This window comes from Pyrus communis, chromosome 13 (genome assembly GCF_963583255.1).
Source record: "Pyrus communis chromosome 13, drPyrComm1.1, whole genome shotgun sequence".
Taxonomy (NCBI): domain Eukaryota; kingdom Viridiplantae; phylum Streptophyta; class Magnoliopsida; order Rosales; family Rosaceae; genus Pyrus; species Pyrus communis.
In genome coordinates this window covers 1179783-1190252 of record NC_084815.1, presented here as the reverse complement: position 1 = coordinate 1190252, position 10470 = coordinate 1179783, and the positions used below count along the sequence as shown (strand labels likewise).

The window sequence follows — 10470 nt, the reverse complement described above, 5'->3', positions numbered from 1 at the left end:
CCTAACTTGTTTTCTAACGTCCAAGACCATTTGTGATCAAAACTCCTTGTGTATCGACAAGAACATAACCCTTTACGATTAAGCCTCGTCGGTTTGTTGTCTAGGATTGATCAAAACTACTTTGGTATTGACATGAACATAACCCTTTTACGGGTGCAATTATGCCTCATTTGCTGTCTAGAATTGAATCGTAAAGGATCACTTTATAATCAAGGTATTCTTGAGATAAGAGAATAATAATTTTTTATTTTGAGAGAAATTAGAACGGAATTAGACATGAAAAAAAAACCAATCCCTTCTAATCCACCAACTTTGCGGAGCATTGGAATAGATGAACTTTTTAAACGAATATTTCATCTTCTACCTTCAAGTTGGATACAATTTTTTTCTTTACTTGTTTTGGAGATACCTTCAATATAGTAGTTTACCCATTCCAATTCAACCCAAGACGAGTCAAAAAGCAAACACGACACAAAAGGCAAAAAAATGGCACACTAAATTATATGATGAAAAGATGCTATCCTACAAAGTTTGGGAAGGTAAAGTAACATTTATCCATTATCTTTCCACAAGCATCGAAAGTAGACAGTATTCAACTCCAAATGCTATAAACTACACCGACAAAAATAAAAAGGTGAAAATTTAAAACATAAATTGTAAAAACATTGCTCCACTAATGGTAGCATGATACAGAGGCATCCCTCAAGGGCCACAAACACATGCCGATTGTGAAGCTGGAATGGTTTCGTTCGGAGGATCGGAGGTGTTTTCGTTGTTGCACTAAGATCGGACGACGACTATGGTACCAAGTGCAAATCGCTTCACAGAAGTCAAAAACAAGAACAAATATAGCAAAACATCAAAAGCACATAAGAGAAATCATTGAGATGGAAACTATCTGGCAACGGGATGTATTTCTTTTCCTCGAAAACTTTGAATTAAACAAGAAGAAAATTGTAGAGGAGGAGCTAGTTGAAAGCTCTCACCACTATTTTGTGGAGCACGAAAAATAGGCATCGAAGATTCACATCTAAAGACACATTAATCTAAAACCTGGAATTCCCTCAAAAGTTCAGAATGCATGGAGTTTTGTCTCTTCAACTTCGAGCGCTAAATTTCCGGTTCCTTGCAAAAAGTAAGAGGCAACATCTTAACATCTAAAATCGATAGTTTATGGTAGAAGACTAATAAAAGAAGGGCCAAAACATTGACAATTATTTTGCCCACACTTAACTAACAAGAGCTTACCAATTTAACATGGCCCGGCAATCCCAAATCAGAGAGTGAACTTTCCACTGTACAATTTACATGCACAATGGGACCCTTCAAAACACTCTCCTCTGTGGTTTCCATCTCACCGGCCCCAGATGGAATACTCATGTACGAAGCTCCTTTGAACATCCATTCATCCCTTTCTTGACGATAAAAATCTTCAAAAATATTGCCACATATAACACATGCACATTGGTTTTCGTCTGCGGGAACCATGGGCTCATCAATGTCCATCGTCTCATTAGGCTCGTCTATTGAATTGTTGGCCTCAGGTACCAAAGGGGGTCCTGCTTTTCCAGCAACCCAGCTGGTTAAATTTGGATACCACTTCCTTGATGCCATAGCTGAACCATTGGCTTTGGGATTTTTCGAAGCATGCCATTCCAAGTGTCTCTCAAGTCGTTCTCTAAGTTTGAGCTTAAGGCCACATATGCTACACTTATGTGGAAGGTCATTAAAAAGTTCATCAATCACGGCTGGATGGAATTCTCGGATTTTATCTGGCTTAAACTCAACGCCAATGAGGTTTCTTATTTCTGTCTTCGTAATTTGAGGTAAGGCAGCAGATGTTTTAGCTGCAGGTTCTGGGAGAGATGCATCATCAGTTCGAGATGAAACAGGAAGACTTGTTGAAACTGAAACTGGAGACACTGACACTAAACTGGTGGCAGGTCCACCAAGGCTCTTGTTTTGCGGTTCAGTTGGCTTTTGGGATGGCACAGGAGCGAGCGACTCTGACTTTGATGCAGATATCAAACCCTTTGCAACTAAGGAGCTTAAAAGGCTAGAAATTGGATCCGAGGAATTATTCACCACAGTTGAAGAACTTGCTGACGCACTACCCTCGAGAGATGAAGGAGGTTGGCTATGTGGAAGTGGCAGATGGCCTACCTCCTTCTGTGATACATTTGAGGCAGCCGGCGAGTTATCACCAGAAAGGTGACCTGATGTAAGTGCTGAGGCAACCTTGGACCCTGGGAGTGCAACCTGAGTAGGGGGAGGTCCACTTGGAAAGGGAGACTGAAAACCTGGCAGTGATGGAATATGTCCCATGTCCCGAAGATTCAAATTCGGTAGGCTACCAGTAATTGATTTGTCAGATAAAATTCCAGTCTTCATAACGGCAGCCAACAAACTACTAGTGCTCAACTGTCCTGAGGTTTCTGCAGCAATGACATTTGAATGATCTGGTATAGAATCTCCAACAGTTGACGGAGTTGAAAAAGTGGAGACCGGTAGCACATGGGGCTTCTTAGTGTGACCGAAAGATTCAGACTCTATACTGTCTGGTTGTTGTCGAGAGGCATATTTGTGCCTTGATTGGATGGCAGGAATTGACAAAGATAAATCTTGAGGCTGTGATTTTGCTTTGCTACCCAGTCGAGCATTGGGAGTTGGGATTGGCAAAGGGTCCTCGGCAAGGTCTTGCTCAGCTAAACTTTGCAAATGATGACGAGGGTGTTGTACTGTTGATGTAGGTGAGGGAGAATACTGGTGCATCAGTGACTGCCCAGATGGTGATGCAGCTCTCACAGACTGAAGTTGCTGCTGTTTCCCTAAAGCTCCAGTAGGCCCTGATGCTGCACTAAATCCGATGCTTAACGCTCCAACGCGAGAAGATGCTACTTGTGCTCTACTTCCCATCCTGGCCACAGAAAAATCTCCACTTGTCGATAGCCCACTTAAACTTGAAGCATAACGATCTGAGTGAACCGAACTAATGACAGGAGTACCAGAAGGGGTCAGCCTGTCAACACCGATAGAGTCCTGCAATGTCCAAGGTGATGAAATCCGGTGACCAAAAGCAGATGGGTCTTTCTGTTCAGTAGGGTCAGCAGAGGTATCCGGATCAGCTGTTGATGCATAATCATTTACAGTTTTTGGTTTACGAAAATGACCTCCAAACCCCTGAGAATATGAGCAATTTCAAATAATAAGATTTTCTTCTTTTTTTTTCAAAAAAAAAAATATCCTTAAATGTAAGAGGCAGTTTGTGCATCCTAGAGGTTAAGATAAGTGTGAAAGTAAAATCATTGTATTGATCCCAACAGGGATCTGCCCAGTAACTATGTCAGTATTGTGTAAACTGTAAACTCTTCTGAGATTTAGCCAGCTATCCAAAAAAACTGAAGCACAAAAAAACTTGTCCTTGTATCTACCTCCACACTTTGTGGCTGAGAAATTAACATGTGAACCGGTAGGTAATCAACCTTCAGGTCCCAATTTTTCAATCAGTACAAGCAATTGGAGCTTACCAATCTCTCTGAATCATCAGAGGCCCAGTGATCTTTTCTTGAGTTACTAGAAATATCTGAGGGGCCATGATCTGTTGATCTTGAGTTCATATCATCCCACATGAACTCCTCTTCCTCAGAATTCTTCCAGCTACTAGAAAGCCCACCACCGTTTCTAGTTGCAATGCCTGGTGCTGCCTTTAAGCGAGGATCAGCATTAGCAGATTTAGGTGCCGAGTAACTTGCAAGTCCATGCCTGATATTAACACCATTTCTTTGGGTGGGTAGTGTTTCTGTAATCTTCCCACCAATTCTTCCAATTCCTGGGTTTGAATTCCCGGGAAGATCAGAACCATATTCATATTCTCCATATTCAGCATCAATGTTCTTCTCATGAACACGCTCGCTTAGTGCATCTGCATTGGACTGCTGCAAATTCTGCAAATGTTACCTATCATGAGCTGTGAAAAAAAAAAGGACAATAATACGCACATAATATCAAATTTTACTTAACATTCATGCATTTTAACAGCAGGATCATCATCAATTGAGTTTGCCATAGCCCTAGAAAAGTCACTAGCCATTCTTTTTGCCTTCATACCAAAAACCAGCATAAACGAAATAAGTAAAAGCACTTATCTTTTCATAAGGAGCATGTGGGTAAATCAAGGTTGTACGAAGAAAACATATATTCTCAGATATCAAGTCATCTGGTAAAGGATCAAGATACTTCTGGAAAATATAGCATAACTCCAAACTATAAGAGCAATATTCTATGAATAAACTCCCTGAATAAATAAAAAGAGCAACATAGAAGTTTTAGAACCTACTATAAGAGTTCTAGTTTCCAGTGTTAAAAAAGCTCATCAGAGTATAGTTTTCTGATGTTATTATTTATTTGTGATAACTTTTAACAATCCACCACTAAATCTTGGAACATCAATACTAGGTGGTCAAAACTCAAGAGATGTGAATCCACATCCATAATTGACTTCAGAACTCCACTTACCCTAGTTGGCTGCTGAAGACGTTGCCTTTCCAAATATTTGGGATTCACATGAATGCTATGTGCTTGTCGCTGTGACTGCGAATCTGGTCTTGATGTTGCTGCTCCAGTGGATGAACCATTTGCCGTAGAAGAAAATCCAAGTTCTTTCTCAATCATCTGAAGTGTCTGAGCAGGAAACACTCCTTTCCATGTTCCAAAAAGATGTCGCATACTTTGATGTATAGGAGGTTCAACCTGCCTATATGCCTTGCAGAACACCTATAAGTTCAAGAGAAAGGCAAAGAATTGGCAAAGTAACTAACAAAGAATCAAGTCTACCGTGAGTTGTGACAAATACGGGTAGCAAGGATGTAGTGTGCAAACAAACATCTTTTTTATTTGAAAGATACCAGGTAATGGGTTAGCGGTGAAGATCAGGAACAATACATGTCAAAAGAAAAAAAAAAAAGCATGCTTTCCATCAACTAGACAAAGCATGCTGAGAATCAAGAAAGAAATTAACCTCAGGGAGTCTGACAGCAAAATATTTGATATAATCCCTTCCGATATTCTTTACAATACTGTCCAAAAGATAAAGTGATGGTAACTTCTGCTCGCTAGGAACCTGCAAATTACTTTCTAGAATTAGATATTATACACTAGATGCAGCCAGTATTGTTTAAACAAATAAGCAATTAATAAACCAATGGCCTAGAACCAACAAGAGAGTGTGGAAGGGGAAGGAGAATTTGTGTCAGTTTAGACTCTTCAAACACATTTATAAGATATCAAAAGCAACATAAACTGCACGTATAATCACTTCTAAACTATCCCATTGGGGGGGGCAAAACTTAGGCTCTTAGGAGAAAATACAGTAACTAGAATAATGCGAGTGATATTCATTCATTTATTTTTACAGTCATATTTTATGACTTGTTTTCTCGTGTGTCCTCAAAAAACTTGGCTTTCTCACTCTAGTTTCTGTCTCACAAGGATTTGAGTCATTTCCTTATGGGAACAATGAAAACTAACTAACAAGACATCCTTCACTCTGCCACTCCTAGATAATATAACATGTATAGAAACATCTCCAGGCACCTAATAATCAGAAGATACGCTCAGCTAGAAATGGAATGTGTACTATCAGAACCATAAAGGAGAGCAATTCCAGAGTGCAATAATCAACTGAACATCTAAATCTATTTGACGTATATAAGTGTATATAAATGTACTGTACATCGTATATTTTGGTGGTAATCACACTGATAAATCAAATATGCCCTCCATCTTTCAAATGTAAGGATGTCAATGAAATTGGCACCATCACTTTAGTGCTCTAACAAAACCTGAGGTTTGTATGTATTCTCTGTTTTGTCAATCTGACAGTCTTTAATTACCACCAGAAGATCAGTATAGCAAGATAATTACCACTGAGCAAAACCATATGAGATCATGCACCTGCAGAGTCAGCTATCGAAGTCTTGTAAGGCATTACCATCAGGTCTAAAAACTCCCCAAAACTCTATCTGAATAAGGTTCTTACATACAACCACAACATATAATGCTGATTTTCTAAACATAGCGGCATCTGTAAGGCTATGAAAGTGGTTTTCCTCCCCTTTCAAATGCTGCAGCGTTGTTGTAACAAGAATAAAACAGCTATATGCAGAGATTTTCTGTGAAACCCGTAGGCCATAACCATAAGGATGTGATTTATTCATTCGGTTTTGAAACGTGCTACAGCTCATTCCACAAAACCCATTTAATCACAGAATGTCAAAACTATTCTCATGTAGCTACATACAGCCTCATTTGCGTGCAATGGATTAAACAAATTCCACGCAGGCAACCAGAAAATGATGAAGTGGAACTTGTCAAACCTGGGGGAATGTCAGGAAAACATATTGATTACACGTGCAATGCCTGACCAATGTTAACTGCAGCCAACCCCTCAACTCAATATCATACGGGAAAAATAAGAATGAAATTGGATGTTCATTACTTCGATAGGCTCACTGGCGAATACAAACATTCTCACTCAGTCAAAACTAGATCACCACACATAGCAAACCTTTATTATTTGCATCAGGAAATTAAACAAACATTTAACTGGGAACAAGCTTTCGGAACAAAAAAATTTCACTAAATTATCGGCATAACATAAAACATGAGTAAGAGCGAGCACTAACACATTTTAGTTCTCCTTTCGCACCTCCATCCCTTTCTTTTTCATTGTACAAGTCGAATTCAAACAACCGGTGCCATAACCAAAAATATAAAACACAAATACAGCTATATACAGTGTAAAGCTGAGTTTCACCTCAATAATGTGGCTGCATACAGTTGCCGCCACCGCCTTCGCCGCGTGGAGGTTCTCACCGGCAATTATCGTCAGATTGGTAATAATTGGCTTTGAATTGAAGGTGAGCTCCGCCAACGCCGTCTTGTACTGGCTCACAAGCTCCTGATGCTGCAGTGGCTGCGGCACATAGCCCCCACCCCCGCGATTCGGGTCATCGCTCCCGGTGTCTTTATCAGTCACTCTGAATCTTGACAGCACTGGATTAGCTCCCCCACCAGGTCTCTGCCCAAAAGCTCGTCCATTCGGGTTTTCGGCCAATCGGGGCTTCTTCAAGCCTGGTTCATTCGATCCGCTAAACGGCCTACGCGAGCTCTCCATTTCCATCACAGTCTCAGAAATCAAAACCCTAACCCTAAATCCCTAATCTTCGATTACAAATCAGCCATCTATAAAAATAAAACAAAAAATTAATCCAAAATTGTATACTACCAACAGCGAAAGGCCTAGTTATCGACACGATAATGAAGAAAATCAAAAATCCCTAAATACATGGATAATTATCAATATAAACCCTGATTCTTATTACAGGTATACAAATTAAATTGAAAAAATAAAAGCAAAAACAAAATCGAAAAATTGGAGCGGAGATTGGAGGGTTATTGGTGGAATAAGAAGATTAGGGAATTGGGAATTAGGGTTAGATTTAGAACAAGGACATGGGGAGGAAAAGTGTGTGCATCTGTGTGTGAGGAAGATATATTATATAGCGGGGAAGGTCGTTTAAAGACAATTAAAATTAAAAAGAAAAAAAAAATTGGAAAATGAGCTTTCAATCGAGAAATAAAATAAGGGTTATTTTCTTTTCCTCTTTTTTTTACTTAAAATACAAAAGGTTATTTTGAATTTTCTTTTTCAAACAAAAGTTGGGGCGGATCTCTTCCCCACCAATCAATCAATCCAGAGTTTTAAAATCTGATCCAACGGTTAAAATTATTATAATTTTTAAAATGATCTTCTGTTTATATCCGTTAAATCAACTTTTAAAATTCCGAATTATTTGATTGGTGGGCTTTGATGGGAAAGATCCAGAAATGATCACTTCCCCATAAGTTGGCCCTCATGATAAGATAAAGTTAACGTATCATACATGTACGTACGAACATATTTTTTAAAAATACTTACATTTTTTGTACAAATATCAATGATTTGTTAAATTGCACATCTTATAATACTCCAACATATGATACACGTACTTACATATTTTTCACGTCTAATGCGCGTTATTTAGATATATTTTCTAGGGCCGGAAAAAAAATACCAAAAATCTCAAACCAAACCAAAAAAATTCCCGAAACCGAACCGAAAAAATCCCAAACCGAAAATTTCAGTACCCAATACCTAACCAATCCCGAAATTTCAGTACGAGAATCGGTCTCAAGTTTTTGGGGTTTTGATAATCCCAAACAGAACCGAAAAAAAAATATATATTATTTAATTTTTAAATATATATTTAGAATTTTAATAGCTGTTGAATTCGGTTGAGATTTAATCTCAACCGTTGAATCTTATCAAACCTACCGAAGAACATAACTATTCACTCTCAACTCAAACCTTGCTCGCTGTCACCACCTTCCTTGCCGATTTCTCTCTCCGTTTTCAAATCCGGCCACACAAGTGACTCACTTGAGTCACAAATCCCCTCTGTGATCTCTGATCTCTCTCTGAGTCTCTCTCGACTTCTCATCCCTCAAAGACAATGGAGGAGCCTTTCTCTCTCGACGTCGACTGACTGTGCACCGATTCTCTTCTCCCTAGATCAAGTAAATTTTAGAATTAATTTAGGGTTTGAAATTCAATTAGGGTTGGAATTCTAGATTTGGGTTTAGGGGTTGAAATTTAATTTAGGGGTTGAGGAAATATACCTTACTGGTTGAACTTGAAATTTAGGGGTTGACATTTAGGGGCTGAAATATTTTGCTTTTATATTTTGTGTTTTCAATTTGTTTGCAGCTTTCTGTAGGCAGGTTTGTTAATGGATTGAATTAAACAATCATTTTTTGTTCAGGTTTCAATCGAATCATAACATTTTTTATAGAACAAATGCTTGATTAATTTGGGGATTAGGAGGAGGGTGTGTAGTTTGTTCTAAAAAAATATCTCTATTTTCGTTGGCAAACCTTGTTTGGTCTATTTATACGATTCTTATCGGTAATTGTGATTACTTTTGTTGGGGATGTTTTGTTCATTTGTTGTTAAATTTGCGAGAGGTGAAAGAAGTAAAATGCTTTTAGTTAATTGGGATAAGTCGGGATAGGGTGGAAACCATTTATCGGTTATGGCAGGATGGGGAGGAAAGAGGAGGATTCTCTACCCTCCTAATTTCTTTACCCTTTCATGCCCTCTTATTTGAACGGTCACGGTTAAGCCACGTTAACATTTTATATTGATTTTTTTTATAGAGATAATAAGACCAAAAACAATGTGTGAGAGGAGGGGATGGAAGAGGATCGGAATAGGAGGGTAGAGAATCCTCCTTCAAAGAGTAAGGGCCTATTTAACACCACCATGCGAATTCCCAAGGCTTTCACACAATAGGTTCGTTTTTGCTTTCGTCCGCATTGTTTTTCCTTTCAAAAGTTTCAATTTTTAAACCATTTTTTGAGCTTGTGAAGCGTGAATTTTGTGATGGTAGTGTCTGCATTTACGTTTCGGTTCGGTAGATAGGCAGATATATGCAAGGATTTTGATTTTATTTTATTTCAACACAGAATGACTTGATCACTTGGTTCATGCTTGGAAACGATAGATATGCAAATTGGCTATTATGCACACTGCACAACAAGTTATTATAGCCCATACTGCACAGTGCACAGCAAGTTATTATAGCCCAAAAGTCCAAAATTATTTATGGATTTCCGAAAATTCGGATTCTGAAAATTTGATTTGGAATCGGTCTTGAAATTGGAAATCCCGAAAATTTCGGTTTAGGAATCGGGATAAAAATTTCGGTTCGGTAGCCTATACCGAATAATAATGCACATAAAATTTGTATATTATATACGTATTTTTAAAATACTATTGAAAAACAAAAATTATATTATTTAAATAAATATTAAAATTTTAAAAAGGTCGAATTTTTCAAACTTTCTTTCTAATGTCGAATAATATGCTCACGTATTTTTTACATATTTTTTGTATTTTACAAACTATGATATTCAAATAAAAGTTTAAGGGATTGTGAGCAAGTTATAAACTTATGGAAATTCATGGATTTTGTGAGGATTTTATTTTGAATTTTAGTGTATTCTCGTGGATTCTCATGAACTTTTTAATGGCTTATTTAATATGGCATTTCCACTGGTTTTAGGTTTTCAACATTCAAAATAATGAATAATGAACTTTTAATGGCCATTTCAACTAGTTTTAAATTTCTAATATTCAAATAATGAACTTTTTAATGGCTTATTTAATGGGCATTTCCACTAGTTTTAAATATTCAATATTCAAAATAATGATGGGTCATCATGTGTGATGTTAGTGGTGATGGTCATGATAAGGGGCAACGGTGGTGGAGACAACGGTGGTTTCAGTGGCAGTGAAGGCATGGTGGCAATGGCGGTGGGGTATTAACGCATGTACAAATTTTTGGGGAAACATTTAGGCAGCGTATAACC

At 38.0% G+C, this 10470-nt stretch overlaps 1 protein-coding gene across 3 annotated transcripts; it reads right to left on the bottom strand.

The window, feature by feature from the left end:
* Positions 1–399: 399 nt before the first annotated feature.
* LOC137712766 (polyadenylation and cleavage factor homolog 4-like) lies at positions 400–7553 on the bottom strand. 3 transcript variants are annotated; one of them, XR_011065241.1, is made up of 7 exons: positions 6815–7552; positions 5018–5119; positions 4516–4773; positions 3528–3944; positions 1249–3180; positions 987–1125; positions 400–819 (listed from the first exon to the last, which is right to left on the bottom strand). XR_011065241.1 is itself a non-coding variant. In XM_068451922.1 (6 exons), the coding sequence occupies exons 1-6, from the start codon at positions 7178–7180 to the stop codon at positions 1111–1113; spliced, it is 3081 nt and encodes a 1026-aa protein (XP_068308023.1). In that variant the 5' UTR covers positions 7181–7553; the 3' UTR covers positions 883–1110. The 3 variants fall into 3 exon arrangements, 2 of the variants coding, with proteins under 2 accessions (XP_068308023.1, XP_068308022.1); XM_068451922.1 differs by lacking the exon at positions 400–819 and having other exon boundaries at positions 883–1125; positions 3528–3935; positions 6815–7553; XM_068451921.1 differs by lacking the exon at positions 400–819 and having other exon boundaries at positions 883–1125.
* Between the last annotated feature and the right edge of the window lie 2917 nt (positions 7554–10470).

Bases quoted from the DNA above. Each gene is read 5' to 3' on its own strand.
- LOC137712766 (XM_068451921.1), bottom strand. From the start codon at position 7,180: ATGGAAATGGAGAGCTCGCGTAGGCCGTTTAGCGGATCGAATGAACCA. The intron at 5,120-6,814 runs GTGAAACTCAGC...AGTAATTTGCAG, and splicing joins TATGCAGCCACATTATTGAG to GTTCCTAGCGAGCAGAAGTT. The intron at 3,945-4,515 runs GTAAGTGGAGTT...TAACATTTGCAG, and splicing joins GTCTTCAGCAGCCAACTAGG to AATTTGCAGCAGTCCAATGC.